This window comes from Macrobrachium rosenbergii, chromosome 53, assembly GCF_040412425.1.
Source record: "Macrobrachium rosenbergii isolate ZJJX-2024 chromosome 53, ASM4041242v1, whole genome shotgun sequence".
Taxonomy (NCBI): Eukaryota; Metazoa; Arthropoda; class Malacostraca; order Decapoda; family Palaemonidae; genus Macrobrachium; species Macrobrachium rosenbergii.
In genome coordinates, this window is record NC_089793.1 from 39,754,452 (window position 1) to 39,779,451 (window position 25,000).

A 25,000-nucleotide genomic window follows, 5' to 3' on the forward strand; every position below is an offset into this window, starting at 1 on the left:
CCTCACATTTCCCACAGGTGTCGTAGTACATTTCGAATTATGTTTAGGTCTCAAATTCTAAATGCAGGTCGTCATAGCTATATCTTGAGCTGTATTTACTGAAATTACATAATGGTTTGAGTGATTGTATAAGTTTAGATTGCCAGATTGTTTTAATAGTTAATTCCTTAATAATCTTCACTGGTATTGGTGTTGATCTCCACATTGGGAATATTACGGACGCACCTGGTATATTACTGTACAGCAGCTTGATGTGTAGTATTAGGGTCAGAGTAACAGTTAGATAGAAAATGTTCCGCATAAAGGGATTTTATGCTTCGAAGTGTTATTTCCACATCATAATCCGACATTTCTCACAGTCTTTCTCTTTTCTTTGCAGACTCCAAGAGGAGAGAAGATGGAACGCCGACAAGCCGGAATGGGTGCCATGATGCCCTTCTTCCCAGGCCCTGGAATGGGTGAGCAGCCCCCCCTGCCCCCTCCAGAAATGCCCCCATTCCCACACATGAGGGAGCGCTTCCCGAATGCCGTTTGGGGAGGGGAGTCTCCGCAAGGACAGTGGCCTCCTCCACCTTTCCATCCTCCAAGCTTAGGCCATCCTCCGATGGTCCATCCCCCACCACCACCACCACCACACCAGTTCAATCAGTTCGAACCAAGGCAACCTATGTTTAATTTCCCCGGGGGTCCTGCGGGTGGAGCAGCGCCCCCTGTCTCCAGTGTACCAGTGTCACAGTACAACAGTCAGTACAATGATCAGTTTACTCCCGGTGGAGATAATGGCAATGGAGGGTATGTCCCTCAGGGGCATTTCTCTCCACAGACTCCACAGACATCCGTCCCGGGCTTCGCCAATGGCCCAGCCAATGGGTTCCTAAATCAAAGCCCGGGAAACGGGGTAGTGGGGGGTTCGTCCCCCCATCCCCACCGCTACCCAGGATCTAACGATTACCATCAGCAGCAGCAGCAACAGCAGCAGCAGCAGCAGCAGCAGCAGCAGCAGCAGCAACAGCAAGGTGGGATGTTCAAATCACCGATGGCTTCGCCAGCGGTCTCGGCGCCCGAGGCGTCACCAGTGACGGGCGGGTTTACCATGACCACGCTCCCGTCACCACATGCTCCGCATACGCCCCATACCACGGAGCACCCAAACGAGAAGCCTGGGTACCCTCCGCCTCCCACGCAGAATTTACTCGGCTCTAGAGTGACTGCGAGCGGGTACTCGGGTCAAGCCTTAGAGGGAGGCACTGGCGTGCCACAGGGCAGCCCACATGGCTCTGCTAGTGTGCAGAGTCGATTGAAAAACATGATCATGTCAAGACAAGGCAACAGCAGCTATCCTGGTGGTGGGGTTGACAGTCCGCCCCTTGGAGAAGTCCATTTCTCTGGACATGTAGCAGCTGTCACCAGCGTCTCTAGGGAAGAACCTGAGCACATGGAAGAATCTCTCAAAATGGCTCAGAATTTTTTAGCCTATAGGACTACAGAGTCTGGCCCGGGCTCTGTAGTCCATGCCAACACAACTGATGTGAAGGGCGGCGTTGAGACCGCGATGGTCCTCGCCAACTCCTCTTCCTCCACTATATGTAGGAAAGAGGAGATAAGAGACCCTCCTGTGGAAGGGGGCTCTGCTTCACAAGAAGAGCCATCTCCATCATCATCATCAACAACATCTGCAACAGAAATGATGGATGACCTAGAAAATTGTAAGGGACATAGTGTCAAAGTAGAAGACGAAGAAAGTATGGAAACTGTGGAGGTCAAAAATGAGTATGAGGTTAAGCAAGAATTTGAAGTGAATGAGCAGCACGGTGATCCACCGAACAGCATAGCTCCCAAGCCTCCTGACCTATCTAAGGACAGCACCAGCCCCTCCACTCTGCAGGTGCAACAGCAGAAACAGCAACAAACAGATGTTGAAATGAGTGCAGTGAATCAGCAAAGTGATGCAGGTAAGAAGCAGCTTTCTGTGTACGACTTCCCCGACAGTCCTGATTCTCTACAGAACCGCCAGCAGGATTTTCGGTTTGGCAGGGTCAGGGGGACAGGTCCGTGTACGTCACGGCCTGCGTGTGCTAGTGTGCCTAGTGGTGAATCACCCACTGCGCCCACTAGTCAACCCACCCCCGCGGGTCAATCTCAGAACCCTAGGTTGTCATCCTCGCCTACAACGACGACGACGACGACGACGTCGACGTCGACGGTGGGATTGTGTCAACCTCGACCCCCTGGGCCCCCTGTCCCTGCCAATCTGCCACAGATATCATCCTCATCGTCATTATCACCATCGTCATTAACTACTTCATCAGCGACAACATCGTCATGTTCCTCATCGTTGTCGACTTTCAGTTGTTTCACAAACACAACCACCACCACCACCAATTCTCAAGCTGCTTCCAGACCAGCCTTTGTTACGACCCCTGCCGCCAATCAGCCCCAGAGTCATCTGCCCCAACAACAGTCGCAGCAGCAGCAGCACTGGCATCATCAGTCTGTCAATCGCCAACAACAACAGCAGCAGCAACAACAACAGCAGCAGCAGCTGAAGATCCAGCAATCGACTCCTCAGAAGATCTGCTCACAGCAGCCAAAGAATAATAATAACAGTAACAGCAGCAGTAACAATAACCTGCTCACCAGCTCGCAGCAGCCGGCACAGCAGAAGCAACAACCGCAGATGTGTGGCGTCCAGCTGCAGACTAGCGAGCAGCCCACTCAGAACACTTCCCCAACGGTGGCTACTGCCGCTGCATCACAGCAGCAGCAGCAACAGCACCTTCAGATAAAGCAAGAACCTCCCGAAGCAGCACCTGCGACGCAGCATCCCCAGCGCCTTGACGCTACGACGCAAGTGAAGGTTGAGCCAACACCTTACCCCCCTCCCCAACCTCCTCCGCCTCTAGAGGGTACCGGTGAGGCGGCGGTGGGCCAGGATACATCCATCGACTTGGAGGCTCTCCGTCAGCGCCTCCGTCAGAACGAACTGGACATTCCTCAGTGTACCTGCCCAGTGCCCCCTGGTGAGTACTATGTCCCAAAAGTAACTTATATCATATTTGCTTGATAAACAGGTATTCTTTATGAATTGATTATTGATAGTCCATTGCAATAAGCTGTATGTTCTCATTCATATGTTTTAAATAAATTTGTCAGAGATTTATTAGTAATGAAAAATGAAAGTTCTGGAGAGAACCCTTTTCATAATTCTTGAAGAATACCTAATAAGAGAACCCATGCTTTGCTTACACAACCCCTCTTGCTGCTTTCGGTGTAATTAGTTGCTTTAAATGGCATGACCTTGCATAAAGCATGCTGTTCTATCTTTGGCCCTTCCCCAAAACCAATGTAAATTACCTTTTCACACATTTCTTTGGCAGTTTAAAATAGTGGTTAGATCATGTAAATATTGTATATTAAATTTAAAAATACTTTGTCCCCTGTTTTTCTGATATCAAATTCCCAAAGTAGTGTGTAAGGACTCTGTCTAAATATATAATTTTTTCCCCCCAGAATTCAAAATGGGTTTTTGTCCCAGTTTCATAAGCAAAAATATTTCTTTTTATGTTTCATTTGTATGAGCGTGTGCTGGTTGTTCTTGTAGAAATTCGTGTGATTGTATTTCAGACTTTTTTCCCCCTTGTAGTAACTTAGAAAAGCCACATTTACCCATAGTGTTTTAAAGCTTCTCAAGTGTATTGAAAGTGATGTCTAGGGGAAATTTGCTGCTTTTGAAACTAATGGTGGGGACACCGATTTCAACATGTGTTCCAAGCCGTTGGCCTGAAATGGTCCCAGAATGATTGATAATCTCTATTGCCATCTAGTATCTCCTTTTACAAATCTGGGATCTCATTAACCCACATTACCTGTGAATTACAATTTTTTTTAAGACTACTGACATTGTGTTAAGCCTTGAATGATTGTAGACCATTAACTGTTGGAAACTTGAGACTATCTTTACGTATTTAAGCAAGTACCGCTACCATATTACTTTTGCATTTAGTTGGAGAGCAGATTCATCCCAAAATTTCAGTGACCATTTAATGAGGACACGTAGTTATCTGAATCCATTACGATAATGAGAAGGAGGTATTTATGGAACCAACCAGTATGCAAGACTAACCACTTGAAAAGTAAATAAAGATGATCCTTCAAATACCCAACGATATATACCAGCGCAGAAACTCGTCTAGGTTTATTTATACCGGATCACTAGGCCAGCTGGCAGGGTAGAGGCAAAACACACTCTTGGCACTGGCACTGGGTTCCCCTACGGTCGCTGATGCGGCACTCTCATGGCCCACGGCCGAAAATACCGAGAGAAAACCAGTGTCGATTATTTACCTGGGAGGGAATCAGAATAATTGCGAATACAGACAGAAAATTTGTTCTTGTAGTCTTGAGCGTAGAGTAGTTTCATTTCTGTACGCTGGACTCCATGCGAATCTGTCTATGCGTCTGGGTTTAGGTTGGGAGGGCGTTTTATTTTCGTGATTGGTATTTTTTTTTGGTGAGCATACCTGTAGGTAGTATAGCCTATGTTATGTCTATAATTTTTGTAGATGTGCAGTTTTGTGTAAGTCTTGCCATACGCGAGTGCGCCCAAAGGGATGGTATCTACGTTTATTAATAGATAATTAGCTGCATGACGTGCAGATCGGCATTTCTTTCGAAGCAAGCTTAGCTGTCTGCTCGAAGCCTTCTTCCTTCTGCCGATCGTTAGGCTAACCGTCCAACAGATACAGAATAAATTTCCCTCATAACAAGGTCGTCATAACGTTTAACTCAACTCGTGCTTTTAAAGTGATCGATGTTCGTCAAAGACCAGAAAACACCAAAGATGGCGCCCTTAGGCCAGTGTTTACATGGTGACGTCATGCCGACTATAGATATAGCTCAGCTGCGTTCCTCCTCCTCCTCCTCCTCCTGCCTCCTCGCAATGAACCAGCGTAAAGCTGAGTTTGCTATTTGGGTCTTGCTATTGATTCCCTTGACGCTCCGGCCCTCCGCCTTCCCCCGCCCCCCCTTCTCCGTGTCCCCGAAGGCCTCGCACAACCTTCCTTCGCCGCGCGACCAAGTCAGTCAGCCAAGCCATTCACGCGTTCTTGCGGCTGGCCATGGCTTAAGATTGCATAAAAAAGAAGGGTATTTGTTGTGGGGGGGGGGTGCATGTTGCCGCTGCGGTCACAACTGAGAACCTTTCACTAATGGAACCTTTCGTTATTAATTGCATTATGGTTTAATATAGCCGTTGCGTATAAATATTCCTACAGCACTTATATAGTATATGTATGCATATTTACGTAAGACTGTATGTGCGTTGCGTAACGTGGTCAAATAACACTGACTTTTTCGTAAAGCCGTATGTCAAAAGAAATGATGTTCAGTCACAGCAGTATCAGATACATCCTTTGCCATGATAACCACAATTTGCAATTAGTACAGTATATGCATAAGTTCAAGTATTTATTGTTGTCTTCCGTGCATGTAGAGACTGAATGACAAAACTTATTTAAAAGTGATTTTTATTCATCAGTTTATAGTAGTTCTTGAAATAATCGAGAAGTAATACTGAATTATTTTCGCTCTTGTAATGAAGTACACGCCATTATCTGTCAAGTCTTCGTCGGAATTTGATAGTAGTTTTACTACAACAACAGCACGAAACGCCCTTATCGTTACTTACGTGGCGTGTGGAGAGAGAGAGAGAGAGAGAGAGAGAGAGAGAGAGAGAGAGAGCGAGCGCAGGCCAATTCCAACCTAACTACTAAGGCAAATCGATAACCTTCCTTCCCTCTAACCCAGGAGCCTCCGACACGTGATCTCGTAGTCATTTCAGTTGTCTCAACATTTGACCAAGGCTTTGATTTACGTCGTAAGGCGTTACTGTAAATTTCTTTTACATGTCAGTTAACCTGTGATGTAATAGTGACGGGGAGGCTTGTGTACGTCCGTTTTCATTAGTTCTGCAGTTCTTGTGGGATCTGTCAATTACTAATCCTAAGGCAAAGTCTGGTTTATGTTTCGATCGAAGGCGCGTGCCGTGAGGCACGTGTTAGATGGCCTCTGCAGCCTCTGGTTATTGCCCCATTATCGATCTACTGCTCTCTCTTCTCTCTCTCTCTCTCTCTCTCTCTCTCTCTGGCATGTAGCTTCAAATCTAATAATTAAATTAAAAGAATAACCAATAAATATTTTGCGTTAGTAAATCAATACTTAAAAAATCAAGACCCAGTTTTGTAACGCAAGAAACCAGCTTACGTCGACTGAACCTGTGAAGGCGAAGCGACTGTATTTAAAATACCATGAAAAAATTGTTTCGGCTGTAGATTTTTCCCCATTCTGAATGTTATTTTATTTCACACTCGCAAGGGCAGGTGCTCTGAATAACAATAGTAATTGCTACATGTTATCGTTTGCGTTATTGCCCACGTGTTCTAAAACACTATCTAGCCTGCACAGCAGTTCTGTTTATCGTGGTGGTTGGCAGCACTGCTAATCAATATGATAATGTTGCATATGTTGGCTTGAGAAAAACAGGCATTTTAGTAATGAAATACTGATTAAGGTGACAGCGAAACAAGGTCTTATAAGCACATATCGAGAGTATTGTGAATCCTTTTACTATCGCATATCAGGAGAAGCCTTGGTGACGGCAAATCAATATAAAAAAAGGACAATTGTGAAAAAATTCCCGATGAATCGTTCGGCATAAAAATCAATATCGAGCGGATGTCGATGGCTTGGTAAAACGGGGTTAAGGGTTCTGTTAAAGGGGTTAAAGGATAGAGTTTGGGATGTTAAGGGGGGTGAGGTGTGTATGTGTGTGTGTGTGCATTTTATGTGCGCGGTTTCTTCATGTGTGCCGTTAGGGTCGAAAATTCTATCGAATAGTTTAGTAACTAACCCCAAAGTAACACGGCTGTTTTATACAGTATTATTATAATCTAATGATGTATATACCCAAATACTTTCCCCCCTCCAGTGAAGTGTTCACCACTCTTTCTATCAATTTTATCATGAGTTTTTTCTTTCTTCATTTTTATCTCTTCCCTCGTACACGCAATTCTTCCACTCCAGTCACATGACCCAGTTACTGAATAGGGAATGTAGGAACCCTCATTAATTATGTTTTGTTTTTTTCATGGTAATTGATTAAAATACACAAATTTTTTACACAATTTTTTTTTGCACGCACAGCTGAAACCGTATCATTAGGATACATAATTAGTGAGGTAAAAAAATCCGAAATATATTCGAGTTTAACAAAACAAAAGAGGGGATGGAAAAATGTGCATGTACTGTACTGTGACTCTTAATTTTGGTTACGAATTCAGACTGAATTACTAATTTTTTTTCACATGTTCGTGGTTGAGTTTTGGACAAAAAAAAAAAGTTTTACTAAATGTGGCATGTAAGCTTCCTCGCATTTTTCTCTTATGTGGATAGGTATATAAGAAAAATGCGTACACAGTACTAATATGTAAATCCTGTGAGTCCATACTTGAAGTGAGAATGAATGTTAGCCGAAATTTTAAGCGAGTTTGCAAGTGTGTGTAGGCCTACTGTATGTGTATGTGTGTGTGTGTGTACACCTACCAAAAACTGTCATTGCTTGTTCTGCACGTGCTAATAAAGTCCTTGGGCTTTGCTTTTTTCTCCTCCCGTCCAGATCTGTTTTTCCCTGCTTGCTTGTCTGTTTTAGGGCCTGCAAATGGTGGTTAGCCTATTAAGAAGCATTTGTTTCCTGTATGGTAAGCCATGATGAAAAATAGAGAAAATGGAGAGGTTTTTTGCTTTCACTCCAGTTTGACGTAAGTTTTTAATCTACTCGCTTGCTTGCATGCTTGTAATTTATTTTACCCTAAAACCTCTTTGGCATTTTAATGGGTTTTTTTCAAGTGTTTTGCATGTTATTGGAGTAATTGAAACTCGATTTGATTTACTGATTTAAACCATTTGACAGTGTAACCTTAAAAAGTCACGTATTTCTAAAGTTTAGTCATTCCTTGTCTCATGAAACACATTTTGAAGATTTCCAGTTTTGCCAGAAGTAAATTGCAAACATAATTAGAAACTAATCCAGAATGATGTTATTATTGAAGAAAAACTCGAGATATATCTTGGTGAATTCGCTCAGTGAGCCTTCATAAATTACCCCCGTCGTTAATAATCAAACATTGTTTCAGGGACCCCAGACCCAGGTCCGATATACGGTCACCTTGGCTCATCATCCACTCTACCGGGCTTACGGGAGACGCTCGAGAAGCAAACCGGATACACAGGCACTGCTATTAGAATAGAAAAAGTAGTTTACACTGGGAAAGAAGGCAAGACAGATTCCGGTTGTCCGCTTGCCAAATGGGTAAGTAAGGTTTTATACCACGTCTTTGCCCATACTGGATAAGAAGTCCTCTAAGTCTGTAATATTGAAATCATTATAAGTTTTCTGGTATTGCGAGGACATCACTCACCATAATCTAATGGGATGCATGGAACGTTATTTGTTATACGGTACCTATAACAGTAGACACTAAACGTGCTGTATAGAGGAAGTACAGTTTTCACTGTAATGTTAAGAATTTCAAGTTCATTCCTTTCAAGCATTTCTTCAAAGAAACAGCTGAGTCAGGTATTCCATTCTTGCAGATAATTCGCCGAGTTAGCCCGGAAGAGAAGATGCTTGCTGTTGTCAAAAGGAGAGCCAAGCACACGTGCTCAACGTCCTGGATAGTTGTGGCAATTGTTGCTTGGGAGGGGGTTCCCTTGCCAATTGCCGATGATCTTTATTCTGTGCTTGTGTACAAACTGAACAGATATGGAAACCCTACGGAAAGAAGGTGAGTGACCGTCTTCTAGTCCTACAGACTGCCATACAAGTTCACTGCTCATCTTCCGTGATATCATCGTAAGCTGTTCTTGTTTGTTTTCTCGAGTAATTATTCCTTCTAATCAATAGGAAGCGTTGCAGTATGTTATACAGGTTTCAGCAGTTGTCATATCCCTGCTAGGTCTCTTAAATCTATCCTCTTGTCACCAGGTGTGGTGTTAATGATGAGCGCACTTGCGTTTGTCAAGGATTCAGTCAAGAGACCTGTGGTGCTTCGTATAGTTTCGGCTGCTCGTGGTCCATGTATTACAACATGTGCAAATATGCTCGCAGTAAAACAGCAAGAAAATTCAGACTCACTGATGAGCAAGAGGTAAGTTTTTATGCAAACCAGATCGTTTTTGTGAGTGTGAGGTATTAAGTACTTGTGTCTGTCAATTGAGAATGAATACGCAGGATAGTTATTTTAATTAAGAATTTGGAATTAGTTACACATTTGTATTGTAATTCAAGCATCCCAATTGAAGAATTAATATATGATGTCATACAGTATCAGTTGCTGACTTTTCTTATTGCTTCATTTTCTATTTTTACAGGAGAGCGACATCGAACATAAACTACAGAGCTTGGCTACAATTTTAGCACCTCTGTACAAGAGAATGGCACCTTATTCTTACACCAACCAAACCGCCTTAGAAGATGAGAGTTTGGAGTGTCGTCTTGGGTATGAACATGGGCGTCCGTGGGCGGGAGTCACTGCATGCGCAGACTTCTGTGCTCATGCGCATAAGGACAACCACAACATGAATAATGGTTGCACAGTTGTAGCCACCTTGACAAAACACAGAGGATATGCCAAACCAGATGATGAGCAACTACATGTCTTGCCATTGTATGTGCTAGACCCAACTGATGAGTATGGAACCTATGAAGGCTATCAAAGAAAGGTTCAGTCAGGTGCTCTGGAGGTGCTAAACAAGTAAGTACAATACGTTTATGAAGGAATGTTAGCTTTGGTTAAAAGAACCTCAGTTGATATACAATATATATACATATTTGTAACTAAACAGGATATTCTTATGTTTTTCAACATGCTTCTTCAGCAATTGATATAGTCACAAATATACATACGTGTATACAAAAGTAGGACATAGTTTTTTGCTTGTGATTTAAATTTGAAAATTTTAAAGTATTTACAACCTTGTCTTTTTAGATGCATTTTATAATGCCGTTTTATAATTTATGTTCAGAGATTTGTAGGTATTCACATTGTTAGTGTCCTGTAGCATATGAGGCAACCTAGATAATTCAAACTGACTCAATAGAAACATAGGTGCAAATAGTGTACTAATGTTAAATGTCTTTCCAGATACCCCTGTGAAATTCGCCTTCGAACTGTACCACTTCTGTCATGTCGAGCAAGAAATCTTTTGGCCCGAGGTCTTCCCATCCCAAAGCGTGGAAGAGGCAGAGGAAAAGCGAAAGGAAGAGATATTGGAAGACGACCGCAAGTCAATGGAATCAACAAAGCTCCAGCACCACCTGTGGAATTGAATGATTTGTTTGGACTTAACATGGATTCAGTGCTAAGTAGCATAGACTTCAGTGACCCTGATGATGTACTTAACCATTATGGACTTAATGGTTCTGATTACGGATGGCTTTTAGATGTTGGCCCAGACAATGATTTAGGACTTTCATGTGATATAGACTCAATAATTTCAAGTAAAGATGATAGTACAAGCAGTGATGACGTTGCATCTTCCAGTAACTCTGTAGCCGATAATTGTTACAATGATAGCCAGAAGAATGTTGGGAATTTGGCAGCTTCAGAAAGTCACTTAAGCCAAAGAGAAAGTGCACCTGTTCAGACTTCAGTGTCTAATGAATCTCAGTTAACCCCTAGTGTTCCTCCTACCAGTCAATTAGGAAGCTCACCAAAAACTGTTTCTGGGCCAGGTGCCTCCCCAACAGTACAAGGATTCCCTCATGTTCCAGCTTTAATGCCTCCTCCCCAGTCACCAGCCCCTAAAAGACCATTTTCCCCCCAGTCATGTAGCTCTCCAATGTCTTCTCGTTCTACAACCCCAATTCTTCCTCTTCAGTCTGGCAGCCCAACTGTGTCACCCCTTCCCTCTCCAGTTGTACGTTCAGCACCACAGCAAATGAGTCCTTGTCATTCTCCATTGGGATCCCCTTCAGTGAGACTGAATCCTCCACCATCAGCTAGTCCATGCTCCTCCCCTCTTCCTTCGCCATTTGCCAATTCATTTACTCCACCAGGTCCTGCACAGGATACGAGTCCTAGCTCTTCCCCTTTGCCAGGTGCAAGTAACTCAACACCCTCAATTCCAGCACAATCTCCACTGGGATGCCAACCACCGTTAGCATCACCCTTTGGAGGGCCTGCTGGAACATTACAGTCATCTCCTTTTGGTCCAAGCTGTTCCGTAAGCATGCCCCTCACTCCTGTATCATCCCCAGTTCAAAGTAACCAAGGAACTGCCAGTTCTCAACATTCCCAGTCTGTCAGTCAGTATCAGATGTGTACAAATTCTATGGAAAGCCAAAGCCAAAACTTCTGTAAGTCTCAAAATGATAAACTCCAGTCCCACCTCCCCAACTCTTCACAAATTAATCCCTCCGTTACTTGTAGTTTGCAACAGACGATGCAAAATGGTTTCAATCCATCTCCGCAAATGCACTACAGAAGTACAAATCAATTTAGTAGGGGACCAAATATGCAAGAAGAAATGCCTTTCCATCAAGATAGGTTGCAGAGTGACCCTTTTTCCAATTTAATGAGCTACACGAATAATAATAGCAATGAAATTCCATGTAGTCAGCCAAAAGAACCTGAAACCGTAATCAGATATAGTGACAACATTGAGAATTTTCATGATCCAGATATTGGCGGTGTAGCCATTGCTCTGACACACGGTTCGGTGCTATTTGAATGTGCCAAACATGAATTACACGCCACGACTGCACTAAAAAATCCTAATAGACGTGATCCCAAGAGAATTAGTCTCGTGTTTTATCAGCACAAGAACCTCATCTATAGAAACCACGGATGGGAAAGGTTTGAAGAGAAGATGGAAAAGAAGCGGAGTGAAGAGGAGAGGTTGATAAAAGAGGGGAAACTAGAGCCTTCTCCTCGAAAGAAGAAGAAGATGATGAAGGAAGGTTTCGTCTTTCCTGAAGAGAAGATGATGAACATTGAGCCGGAATTCCAAAGGATGAATGGGTTAGCCAGTATGAAGCTAGAGGCAGGAATTAATCCAGTTCTTAGTGATGGACATGGTATTGGAAACAGGCTAGGCCACCCACAAGGTCATCAGGTGGATAAAAAGCCAGCCGTTGTTGATCCCCATGCTGATCTCAAGAACTTTAAGCACCCTGATTTGAAATCCCCTCCCGTAAGTTATGGTAATTATCCTAGGCCTTTACATCCTTCCTTAGACACCCCAAGACCTTATAGTCCTTGTAAAAAGTATATTGTTTCTCCCCAAAGACCCGCCTATTCCTTGGCTTCATCTCCTCCTAATGTTATGCTTTCCATGGCTCCATCACTTAATCCTCGCCACCAGAAACCTAGACCCACTCCTGACCATACATATTCAATCGGGCACCCCCACGGTGGATTTTATGGAGACCACTGCCGGCCTCCTTTCAATCCTGCCATGCAAGAGTTTACACCCTATAATTCCATGCCCCATCCTGCAGCACAATCTCATCAACTTCCAGGTCATCACCAACAGCGAAACTTTCCCAGTCAGTACCCCCATCATCATGGTCTCATGCCAGGCTCATATGGTAGCGCAAATCACCCCAGTAATCAAGTGCATCATTCTCAAAACAACATGATGCATAGCCCTTATGGCACACCAATGCATAGTCCACAGAATATGGTGAGTCCACGTGGTGCAACTGTGCTTAGCCCACATGATAATTCAATGCATAGTCCTTGCAGTAATCCACATCAAAGTCCTCATAGTAATTCATTGCAAAGTCCACATAGTCATCTGCATCATAGTCCACAAGGCAATCCTTTACATAGTCCTCTTAGTAACTCATTACAATGTTCCTATGGTAATTCAGTGCATAGTTCACATGCAAATGTAATGCAAAGTCCCCATGGCAGTCTAATGAACAGCCCCCACAATCAATCAAGCCCCTCAGTAATACACAATGCCAACAGCATGTAGTCATGGAAACATACTAAGTCCGCAGAACAATTACATGTTAAGTCCTCCAGGAAACCCACCCAACACATCATTGCCAAGTCCACAAACAAACATGCAGAGTCCACTTGGGCCTGCTTGTATGTTGAGTCCAAATGTAAGTACGCATAGTACATCTGCGTTAAGTCCGCGGGCAAATCCTCATAATATGTGCATGCAAAGTCAGCATTCTAATCCTCTTGTATCAATGGCAAATATGCAGAGCCCTTCAATGGTAGGTCCCCTTGTAAATACACAGAGCACTTGTTTCCCCCCTCAACAAGGACACCAACCAACACCCACATCAAATACTTTTACAAATGTGCAAAACACCAGCATGTCAAATCAGCAGTCCACTCAACTCGGTAATAATATGCTGAGTCCAAATTCTAATTCAACCTGTACCTCCTTACCAAATGCCAATGTGAGTCCGCAGAGTTCTTGTATGTTAAATACAAAGTCAACCATGGTTACTAAGCAGAATAACTGCTTGGTCAATTCTCAGATGACCCAAAATGCGTCAATGCAAAAACCAGTTGCAAGTATTCATAACACATCTAACATTAATGTAGGCCATACTTCTGTCCAAAGCCCACAGGCAAGTCCATGTGACACTTCTTTGCCAAGTCCAGCTGTTGATCAAAGTAAAACCGTACCCAGTTCAGTGAAATCAACTTCGCAATCGGATGCAAGTGAGAATTGTGAGTCTGTGACTAAACCCACAGTGAGTAACCACCAACCAGAAAATTCTTCACAAATGACACAACCATCGAAAGGCTCCATAACCTTACAGAATGCTTGTATGCCAGGGGCTAATTTCAGTACACAAAATGTTCCTTCATCTGATGTTTCATCAAATCTACATAGCATGGCTATGCCAGGACATCACATAAACACTAATGTGCCTGATTCAAATGTTCCTGTAAACCACCACAACATGCCTGTTCTTGGTCAAAATCAAGGCTACCCTAATCCCCAAGTTCCCCAACCCTCTTATGGTTTAACTCCTCCTTACAGCCCTGGTCCCCACGGCGCTCTAGCACAAGGAACTCCTCTTCCTAGCTTCAACAATGGCCCCAGTAACTATACAGCGCTGGCGCCTAGAGGGCCTCCAACCCACTCGACTTCCACATGGTCAGAGATGCGATATGCTCCGCCATTTAGAGTGACTGGACCCTACAGTGAATGGTCAGGGAATTAAGGATGAAGTCCAGCTATTCCCAGGGAATCGAGAGTGAGGTCCAGGTGTTCCCAGGGAATTGTGGATGAGGTCCAGCTATTCCCACTTATTGTTATTCTTCTTGGTTCTTGCTGTTACCATGTTACTTTTCAAATGCCGTATAACTTTAATGTTTGGCTGTGAGCTGGCTATAGAAGCTCAAAATGTGGTAGCTGCAGCGTAACTGGTCACAAAGAGTGAAGACTTACTTTCTATTCAGATTTAGCACTAGTCGATATTTATTTATTGTGGCTAAATGACACTTAGTTCTTTGGAGAAACGATATGATTGTACAGTATGTAAACTCTTTGCCATATCACAAGCCATTACTTGTGGAATGATCTCATGTGAGTGAAAGATGTCTTGTAGAACTTTTTGGTGACAATTCTCATTTTTTCATTGAGGAAACAGATGTATAGTTGTAAGGTAGTCTTACCACAAAAGTGTCGCTTCTTAGATGGCTTATTTATCATTTTCTTGTAAATAGTATGCAGACTTTTTAGTTTTTTAATGTAAGGATTTCTATTTACTGATAATTGACTCTAGAAAAAATACAATACAAAGTCAGTTGTTTTCGAATTGAAGATGTTGAAGCTGATTAATAAGACGTGATGTCTGTCTGTTTTTCTGGTGATCTTTAATACTCAGAAGTGTTCTATTTATGGTGTGGGGAATAATCAGATGATTGCTCAAATATTCTCCATTAACAATTGAATTTTATTTTTTTGGACATACAGCACTAAGCCAAGATGATTACTAGTCTATGCAAGGCATTTTTAAGAAATTTAGCATTGTACTTTATTTTTTTCCTTAGGATAATTATTACTAACATATTTTTGGCCAAAATTAAGGCCTCGATATAATGTTATTGTTTTAGGGACATTTAAGGACATGATCACCGAGTACATAGCTTACAAAAGTACGCCCATTCAGATTCTCACATCTTATCTCAAAAAGCCACATTAAGCAGTTGTGAACACTTCCCCCAAAGCCCCCAAAAGAAGGTTTAATTGCATCAGATGGGTAAATTCTAGGCCCAGTGATGTCACCCATTGTTGCATAAATTGATGATGGTGAAAGTCAATCTAGGAAATAATCTTATCTTTTCTCATTGTTATTTATTATTATTATTATTATTATTATTATTATTATTATTATTATATTAATTAGTTCATTACAAGTAATTTGCAACAAAAAAGTAACATGTCTGGGCCTCCACCAAGTAACATTTTTAGACTTAAGTTGCCAGTGGGCATAATTTCAATGGAGCCCTCCACATTGAATGCAGCAAGAGTGGACTTCTCCAGCAATGGAGTTGTGGGGAGTTGAATGTTGTAAAAAAATCACAAAGTTGTTTGCTTTATCTTAGTTTAAGTGCTCCAAAAGTGTTGATTTTCTCTGTAAGTGTAAATAAGGTTCACTGAAAAGTTTTCCTTATGTTGATCTCCAGCGTTTGAGCTGCGTTTTACTTTCTTTTTTTATATTTTACCTAAGGACTTTTGTATTATATTGTAATGTCACCTCTGTCATGATAATTGTAAGCTGTTGTTATATTTTGACCCTTGATAACATGAGGAAGCCTTGTATGACATTATTTAATGTAACTATTTCTTATTTTAAAATGTCTGATTTTTTTTTCTCTTTATGTTGTCATTGTGTTCTTCTGTACTCCCACAAATCTGATGCTGGAGTCTCCGCTTGCTACATTTGCCTCTGTCGCCTTACTGTCGCCATCTCGTGTACAAATAATGTTTTGTGCAGTCTAATTCTCCCTTTACTTTTTCTATTGATTCTTGACAATTGAGGTGCACTAGTTCATAATCACCCTTTATAAATAAAACAAAAAAAGCTGTAAATTTTTGGATATTATATCCCTGTGCTACTTGCAAAGAAGAATGAAAAAACTAATAAGCTTGAGAATCTTTTTGTATTTTTACATGCATTTTGATACTTTTATTGACGGCAAAAGTGAAGTATTGTTTCGTAGCAGTACCTATGATAAGCGGGATGTAGAGAGGGGTCGGGGTGGACCCACTGGAATGAGCTCTGTTGATGACGTCATGTATTTTTCATCCTACTACGTTTTACAAAGTGGCATTGTGATCTCTAGGCAGAAATAGTGCTTTCATTGAAGCTTCATTTCCTGGTGTTTTCACGTTTTGAAGTGTATAATTAAATGAATAACATTTCCCAAAGCTATGAATTAAAATGCTGAAAAAAAATCACCACTGTCCATTTTATGACAGAAGTTGCAGCTTGAAGGCACATATTCTTTTACAGTGTTTATGAAAGTTATCGCAATGTTATGTTTTGCCTGAAGTTGCACATCTGGTCATATTGCATCATTGCCACTGCTGCCTTTCTTCCTGGTGCCCTAATGTAGTAAGTAAATAAACGCTTGATTGTCGGATAAGTCGTGACGCTGGATTACAAAGTACAAATTAAAACCCACCCTTCGTCTGTGTTAGAATGACACTCCTCTTTACACCCCGCCGGCTTAGTTGAGATCTCCTTACGGAAAAACATAACTGGTTTCTGTCTGTCTGTCTGTCTGTCTCTTTCCTGGTCTGAAAAACCTCTCGTTCAATTATTGTTTTTTCTATCTTGATACCTAGTCAGATGTCTGTCACAGATAACCCCAGTCGTGTGATTATTGATGCATCCCATTGCCTTAGGCGAGATGTATTTTTGTGACACTAGAAAAGGGATTTTGTATAAAAACCCTAAAGTATTTAAGACTATTTTTCTTATTTCATGCTGACATTAGGGACAAAAAAGATGATGTTTGTGTTGTGCTCTTTGTAAAGTTAAACTAAATACTATATATTTTTTAAATAATGGTGGATTTAGATATATTGTTTAGCTAGCAAGACAAATTGTAGAGAAAATATTGTTACATATAAGAATTTGATATTCATGACTAATTGTACTGTGTTAACTGTACAATGTCCCTGATGTTAACCAGTTTTAGGACTCTTGGTCAAAACCAAGTAGATGATTGTACAAATGTAAGTTTATTTCCTATTCTGTTGTCACAGAAACACAATTTTTAATGACCAAGATATCAATTTCATATCCTTGCAGCTTTTTGTAATTTCCATGGGGTTTTATGTGACGGGACAGACAAAATCGCTCTCAAACGTTTAATATCTTGAACCCACTCATTAATACTCCCACTCCAGTGTCCCTTCAAAATGACCATAGATAACAAAGTCGGAACTTGAATTCAAGGCATTGAGATACGGATGATGATGGCAGTGTTACTGAATAGCTGATAAAGTCTCATGCTTGTACATATAATTATCTTTAAGGTAGCCAACAGTTATTACTGTGAAGGATTGAACAATTACGAATCTTGTTAAGGGTTACTATGAGGCCGAGTTCTCTTACCAGATGTAACACACGAGGGAAAGGTGTTATGGTACTTCTGTACAAGGTTAATGATTGTTGATTGTGTCACTAATTACGAATAATGATTATAATCAATGTGCCGATAGATATGCTCTTTTGCCCTTTGCTGATAATTATGTTCTGTTTAGATGCAATAATATATAAAATTGTTTGTGCCGTTTGTCAGACACATCCGCTGTTCGTTTCTTACCATATTGAGGTAGTCCACAATGGCAAAGAATTTTGTAAGAATTTCCACTTCTCTGCTTCCTTCAAGAAAAGGGATGCCTTAGCATTGATAGAGTGTTATTCATACAGAATTCCTGTGGCACATATGACGATGCAAACTCTGAACCCGTCATTAGTTTCAGTAAAACCTCGAGTTTTTCTCCATCTCACTAAACCTGCTCGTCAGGGAAAAACGACCGGGAGTTACTGAAATTCAAACCCCGGTTCAGTTCAGTTGAATTCGTCATGCGTTTGTGGACCAGCCCTGTACAATAGTACCGCATGGTCCCCACACGTGACCTGCGGAGCCCCACCAGGTACCCCCCTAAAATGGACTGTGGCTAAGAGGCTGGTCATGGATAGGTACTGGCAAGGTAATGGTATGGAGGATATGGTACCAGCAGCCATGAATGCCTCGCATCGCAGGGCAATGAGTGCTCCTTTTTTTTAAGAAGAGGTCGTGAAATGGTTTTTGGAATTTTAGATGAAGCAGATATTCTGTAAATACGATAGAACTCAGCCTTGTTTAAAGTGTCCGGAAACTATCGCATTGCCTTGCACCACATACAGAATGTTTTTCCTTGTTGACTGTTGCATAGGTTATTGTGCCAACATATTTGGGTCTCTCCGCTGATTTACCTGATAATCAAAGCTAACAGATGCCTATAGATATTTTTACCCTGTTTAAACACAGACCAGATTGTTATTCATGACCTGAAATCTGTAATCTTAAAGAAGTGAATCTCACCGAGGACCCAATCACTACTTTCCTGGGCTGCGGTGCATTGATGGTTGCCATAGAGTTAGTTCACTAGAGTAGACCAAACGTAGGTGGAACATGTATCAATAATTATGCTGTCTATGTTCTCATCCTTAATAAATGATCAAAACAAGTTCTTTTCGAATTATTGAATTTTGCCTTTGCAGTCATGAACATTGCCGGGTATAAGAATTTTTTTCACTAAATAGCGGTTTTATCTGCGGAGAAACAATTAGCCTTATTTTATGGGAAAGAATGTACATTTTGAACCATATACAGTAGAAATGTAACTTTGCCTCCAAAGATGGATGTATGAAATTCCCAGAATGCCTTTTCCAGTTTCGCATCAATGCACATCTGAAGAAAAAGTTCCTGGTTTCTTGGTCATTACCTTTATCCTTCCAATTCTTTCAGCCATCCCCCTTAGATTTTCACTTATCTCCATTTTACTTTTGAGCAAAGACAGGGAAAAGCAGTCTATCTCTGGTCACTGAAAAACTGTCCCAATATCTTTGCTCACTTTGGTGATAAAAAAAAGACGTGTTTAAGGAAGGCATGATTAAGGATTTTCCAAAAAGACAGCAAAGGATGATGTTCATTTCAAATTTATGTAGGTGAGCAGGAAAATATCATGGACAAAGCCATTGAAGTGAACATTACTTGTTACCCAGCATCTTGAAGTAACATTACAGTGCAAGTCATCTGCATGGCACTCATTTGACCTTCGGGTTCTGGTACTGGTTAATCCCTCTGACCTAAGTGATTTTGAATACAGATAAACCAGCCGTTTAACTGTGACTAATGACTGAAAGGTGTCTACTTGATGACTGGAAATGAGAAATTATACCAAATGTTTGCGTGGCATAAAAGCAAAATTCCAAACCACTTTATTCTCTGCTGTCACAGAAATCAAACTACCTCGTATTTTAATGGTCATATGACTGCTAAAACTACCGAGACCCATAATTCTATAGATACTACTTAAAAAAGACAACTAAAGGTATCAAACAAAGACTGAGGTAAGTGATTCTTATAGCCAGAAAGAGAGCATTAACTTGACAGGTGTTTCATGCTCAGGCTGAACATTCAGATCATAACCTAATTACTTGCTCACGTTTCAAAGAGTATATACTTTGCTAGATTCCAGACAACACACGATCATGTCAGAACTACATAAATGTAGTAATAAATAATTACTTGCTGTGGCGACCAGCTGTAAATGAAAATGATGCCACACATTTGGTCACTTGAGAAACAAAACTATTGAAATTTGGCAGAACTCTGACCGTTATAGCTCATAAATATACTACCGAAACCAAAGAAACGTGTATAAGCATGGACAAGTGTAGATTAATTGAGCCAAGATGCTACTAAAACCTTGAAAAAAACTGTCTTTATATACGGCACCCAGTCCATTCAGTCAAGATGACTCAGGAAGTAAAGAAAAATTATGAAAACGCGAAGGCTTGGAAAAATACTGGACATAATACTAAAAAAAACTCTGAAATGGAAGAACGAGTTCTTCAAGAACCCCAAAGCTGAAACGACCAATGATTTCCACTAGAGGGCCCAAAGAGGCCATCCAATTGAACAACTGTTAACAAAGGTAGTGTGTTTGAATAACAGGAACTATCCTCTTCGGTGATGACCATTTGACAGCCATTTTTGCTCGAGTTCCTCTTCGGTGCGGACGTGTCTGCAGTTAAAGGTAAGGATTGCTTTTGAGAAAGTGTATTGGTTTCACTTCTAAGAACTGGAGTTACTTTAGGGGATACTGATCAGGGTTGAACTGGAAGAGTCGTGTTAAGAACTATAAACGTTGAAATACTGGAAACAACTGACATGAGGTATATGGGTGTGATTTTTAAGATGGCGAATCTCCCGAGTTGCAGATTTGTTCTTGAATGATAGGATCTCATGAAGTGACTAGGTTTTCGTGCAGGTCAAAATAATCTCATTTGCAACTTAACTAGAAAGAGAATTTATGAAACAATAGCGTAGGTTTCCTGAAACTGGTGTTATAACAGTATTAGTGAAGAGGACCCTGCTTGTAAGTAGTAATTTCTTTAAAACTATCGGCATGCCATGTTAATCAAAGGAAGGCCGAGATGAATATTAATTACACGTTTTTCTCCGTTACCTTTTTAATTTACGAGTATTTATTGCGGTAAAGTTGTGATCACAGAATCACAAGTACTGATTACTTTAAACTGTGCTTGGTAATAAAAAAGAAATGGACCTACAGAAGTTAACGCAAAGTTTTCCAATAGCTACCTAGAAAGGTAGACGAAACCGTGCTGCACTTGACGGAAGTGAATAGAAATCGTTTGATAGCACTAAAAGCCGTAATTCTTTTACTGAACTTGTTTGTAAAGCACCAGTGAGATGGATTGAGCTTTGGTAAGAGGTATTAAATTTGTGAATGCTGGAAACTATTCCTCTGTCTTGTTCAAAAGGATCAGTGAATAAGGTGGTTGTATGCTGGTCGTGAAAATAGAGTACAACGATTTATGTAAAATTTGTTGACGGATAATGTGAATTGAAAGCCAGCGAAAAGGGTAAAACACATAAAAAAAAAAAATTCATCTCAATACATGACCTTCGCAAATGCCTAATAACAGGGAAAAATAATCAAATTATAAGGTAATACCAGCCCCCCACCCCCTCCGTAGCTAATACGGCAAAATTGTAATCAGTAAACACCCCTAGGTTACGTCAGGTTGGTGATTTTTAGGTTCTTTTAGTGTCCTATCATTTCCTAGCTATTTTTGTATGAAAAACTCAAAATGGTTTTTCATGCAAAAATGGCTAACTGGAACCTTCCGAAATAGCTGCTGGAGTCTTCCGGAAAATTACCGAAAGCCGTTTTGGACGCATCATGCTATATAATCCTCCGTTAACCAACACTAGAATGAGGGTGTCACCAGGCTTTAAGTTTAAATGGGACACCACAGAACATAACCAAAAATTGACCGGTGTAGATTTGTGGAAGTGCCGCTAAGTAAGGTGTTAGAGATATAGTGCATATTCATTTTTATTGACTATGGACTCCTTTTAGTAAAATTAGATCAGCCAGTGGTAAACACTCCAGTAACACGTATCATCACCTGATATATTTAACAATGTTTAAATTCTCCTATAGCCAAACCATTATCATGTTTTGGTAATTTGACAGAAGAGCTCCACACGGAGATACCATTCATTAATAGTTTTTGACTGAATAATATAGAAAAGGGTGTAAACAGTGCAGCACAGTTGAGATAATTGCAGGAATTGTAATAACTGCCGAAAAAACTGACGATGCAGTAGGTATCAGTTATGGTTGCTCTTGAAATTTTACAAAACCATCCACTGTCACGGAAGCGGAGCTCCCGCTCGGGTTTTGCTTGCGCCAGTGCCTTGTGGGAAAGCATGGATTACGTATCAGGAACGTCTTCTCTTGGAACTGTGGGTCCGTGATAAAATATTGTTAGGTGATTGGTGGTTTTGTTATAAGCTTCGTAAATTATGAAGGATTTTGGAAATCAGGTGTTACTTGAAATTGGTTCAACTGTGTCCTTGTTGGGTGTAATGTTAAACTGCATACGGATTTTCGTCCTCCTCACGCTCTTGTTTTCCTTAGGGAACGTGTTTTACCTTTCTTTGCAGTGTCCTATTTGTAATTCTTCCTCTAATTATAGTGCCGGAGATCTAGTTTGCCAGTGAACATATTTTACTGAACAGCATAGAGAAGGGTCTATGTAATGCTGTACAGGTGAGATAATTTGAGAATTTTACCGTATTTTCTTTCATCCCAGAGGACGCAGCTTTCGGTAATGTAAAACAAAACAGATGGTAAATTTGTCAAATTATCTCTGCAAATTTCCCGAACTAGATCACCTGTACCGCATTATACACAGTCTTTTATATATTGTCATGTAAAAAAAGTTCATTAACAAACGCCCTCTCCAAGCGGAGCTCTAACGTTAAATTACCCATATTTCCTCTTTGATCAGTGTTAAATAATTGAATTTGCTCGTTATGGTACATTAAGCGTTTTAGGTACCCTAAAGTGATTTAATCAAGTTTTCGTAAAACTATATTCTTTATTGATAGTGAACTAAATTAAACCTAACAATCTTTAAAAAGCTGAAACAGGAACAGCGACAAAGAATAAAAGACGTTTGTTTAGGCTCAATCAACTTTCCTCTCACCTAAGTAAGCCCTGTTAAGAAAGTATGTCGAGACGGAACTTGGTTGCGTAAATAAGTAGCTTCTAGATATTGAGAGGTTATTGTGTGTCTGAGGAGAGGGAGAGACAACCTACGCATTTTTTGTAGTTTTACCTTTAATAAGCTTTAGAAACAATTTACTCGGAGATAGTGACGGAAGACAATTTTTATAGTTATATGTCTCGTAACTTCGTGCTTCAGGCAGATTCTTGTGTAAAAGCTAATTGGGCAAAGAGCGGCGGTACATCCCAAGATGAGCTGAAGAATGAGTTTGTGTGGTTTATGTAAGGTGGCATAGGAATGTACTTCGTTTCGTACGAGTTGAAATTAGGGATGAAATGTTATGGATCTCAGCTGTTTGGATGAAAGTCATGGGCAGACCTTTGACACTTTTATAGCCATTTAACGTCCATTTCCGCAACCTTCCATTTTACTGTTCAGCCTCTCTTTGTGCAACTTGGGAGTTTCTCAGTTTTATCTTTAGACCCCGTGCTGCTTCTCATTTGTTTTCAGGATCTCTTTCTGTCCAGGACTACTGCAGGACATGCCCCCTTTCTTTATTACCTCTAAAAGCGCTCGGTGGCTGAAAGCAGCCTCTTGTAACTGCAGCATAAATTTAATGATACCTCGCGTAAAATTTGACTGGCTCATCCAAATATATTTTTAGTGTCTACAGAAGGTTGACCTTGGACTTTCGAGGAAATGTGCCAGAAGTATCCGCAAACAAATTAATTGGTATATTTATATATTATACAAAATTATATTACTGATAGTTTTGCATGCAAACAATACTTTAAATGTATCAGAAGATGTCAGAACTAAATGAATGTGCTTGGGAAGGAAAACCAATTGAGTTATGGTTTTCAAGCGTTATTGGAACCGTTACTGAAACCAACCGCTTGCCGACTCAAGTGGCCTTTTATGGTGTTGGAATTGTAAGAATTGCAAGGTAAAAGTAACGGTCAGTACAATTGTCTTGGGTGCTCGGTGGTAATTCCAGTGAAGGTTTTACACATAAGCATACAAAGATTCGTGTAAAGGTAATTTTCAGGAAGACTAAAAGCTGTTTTTCTCTCTCTCTCTCTCTCTCTCTCTCTCTCTCTCTCTCTCTCTCTCTCTCTCTCTCTCTCTCTCTTGCAGATGCCAATAAGATGCACTTTCAGGGAATAATTTTGTTTAAAGTCGTCGTATGTGTTTTTGTTCATTTTAAACTGCTAGGCTGCTAATTCCTTAGGTCAGCCATGAGGCGAACCTTTTGCTTGGCTTCGTAAAGCGAAGTGTGCATTAAGACATGTTACAGGCAATACGTTATCAGAAATTTAGTCCACTGAATTAGTAACTTACTCAAATTAAGTGAATAATGCACGAGAGACTCGCAATCTTAGATGTCAGCAATGGCTACTTCTGCGGAGGAGCTTTTATAAAAATTATAGTACAGAGACTGATAATAGCATACGAAATGAGCATTGGTTAGGGAATTCTTTAGGATCAATGGTGTCAGGTTGTCTTAAAATATTGTTTGACTTCCGAATTAGGATCTAAGTTAAAGTCAGATGTTAAAGTAATAGCCTACGTCCTGGGAGAGGTTGCTCTGAAATTTAAAGATGATAAAGGACTGATAGATAGGGGCAGTTTTCAGAAAAAAATTTGGGTTATATGCGTTTGACGGAATTCCAAAGTACATCAAGTAAGATTCTGATTGGTTATCTCTCTCTCTCTCTCTCTCTCTCTCTCTCTCTCTCTCTCTCTCTCTCTCTCTCTAGGCTGCTGACAGATAATATTAGTCCTGGCAATTCGTAGGATTCAGATAGAATTTGTTATCGCTAAGGGAACGAAAGGTGCCAATTTTTTTTACTCGCCAAAATATAAATGAATTAAAGCCACACAGATCTGATAAATGTATTTAGTAGATAACCATATATTTTAGTTTTTTCCTTAACGAAATTAAGCTAAGTGGCATCTTTACTTGAAAGTCTTGATTTGCCATTTATAGTGCCGTCTTTTAAAAGCTTGAATATATTGCATAACGGTCCCATTTTTTATGCATTATCCTTTGAGAGTGTTGGATGTGAAGGCCACTAGCTGAAAGTATTTTGTAATAATTGCTTTTTGCTGATGTTTGTAAGGCCAAGGAACAAA

At 40.8% G+C, this 25,000-nt stretch overlaps 1 protein-coding gene across 1 annotated transcript in view; it reads left to right on the forward strand.

Annotated features, from left to right (window-relative positions):
- Tet (Ten-Eleven Translocation (TET) family protein) overlaps positions 1-18,783 on the forward strand; it is a 168,953-nt gene extending 150,170 nt beyond the window's left edge. The window contains exons 4-10 of the mRNA XM_067096969.1: positions 380-3,020; positions 8,190-8,365; positions 8,650-8,840; positions 9,041-9,203; positions 9,427-9,809; positions 10,200-12,898; positions 13,032-18,783. Of these exons, the coding sequence (XP_066953070.1) occupies positions 380-3,020; positions 8,190-8,365; positions 8,650-8,840; positions 9,041-9,203; positions 9,427-9,809; positions 10,200-12,898; positions 13,032-14,254 (7,476 nt within the window). The 3' untranslated portion in view covers positions 14,255-18,783. The remainder of the gene's footprint in view (positions 1-379; positions 3,021-8,189; positions 8,366-8,649; positions 8,841-9,040; positions 9,204-9,426; positions 9,810-10,199; positions 12,899-13,031) is intronic.
- Positions 18,784-25,000: the final 6,217 nt, after the last annotated feature.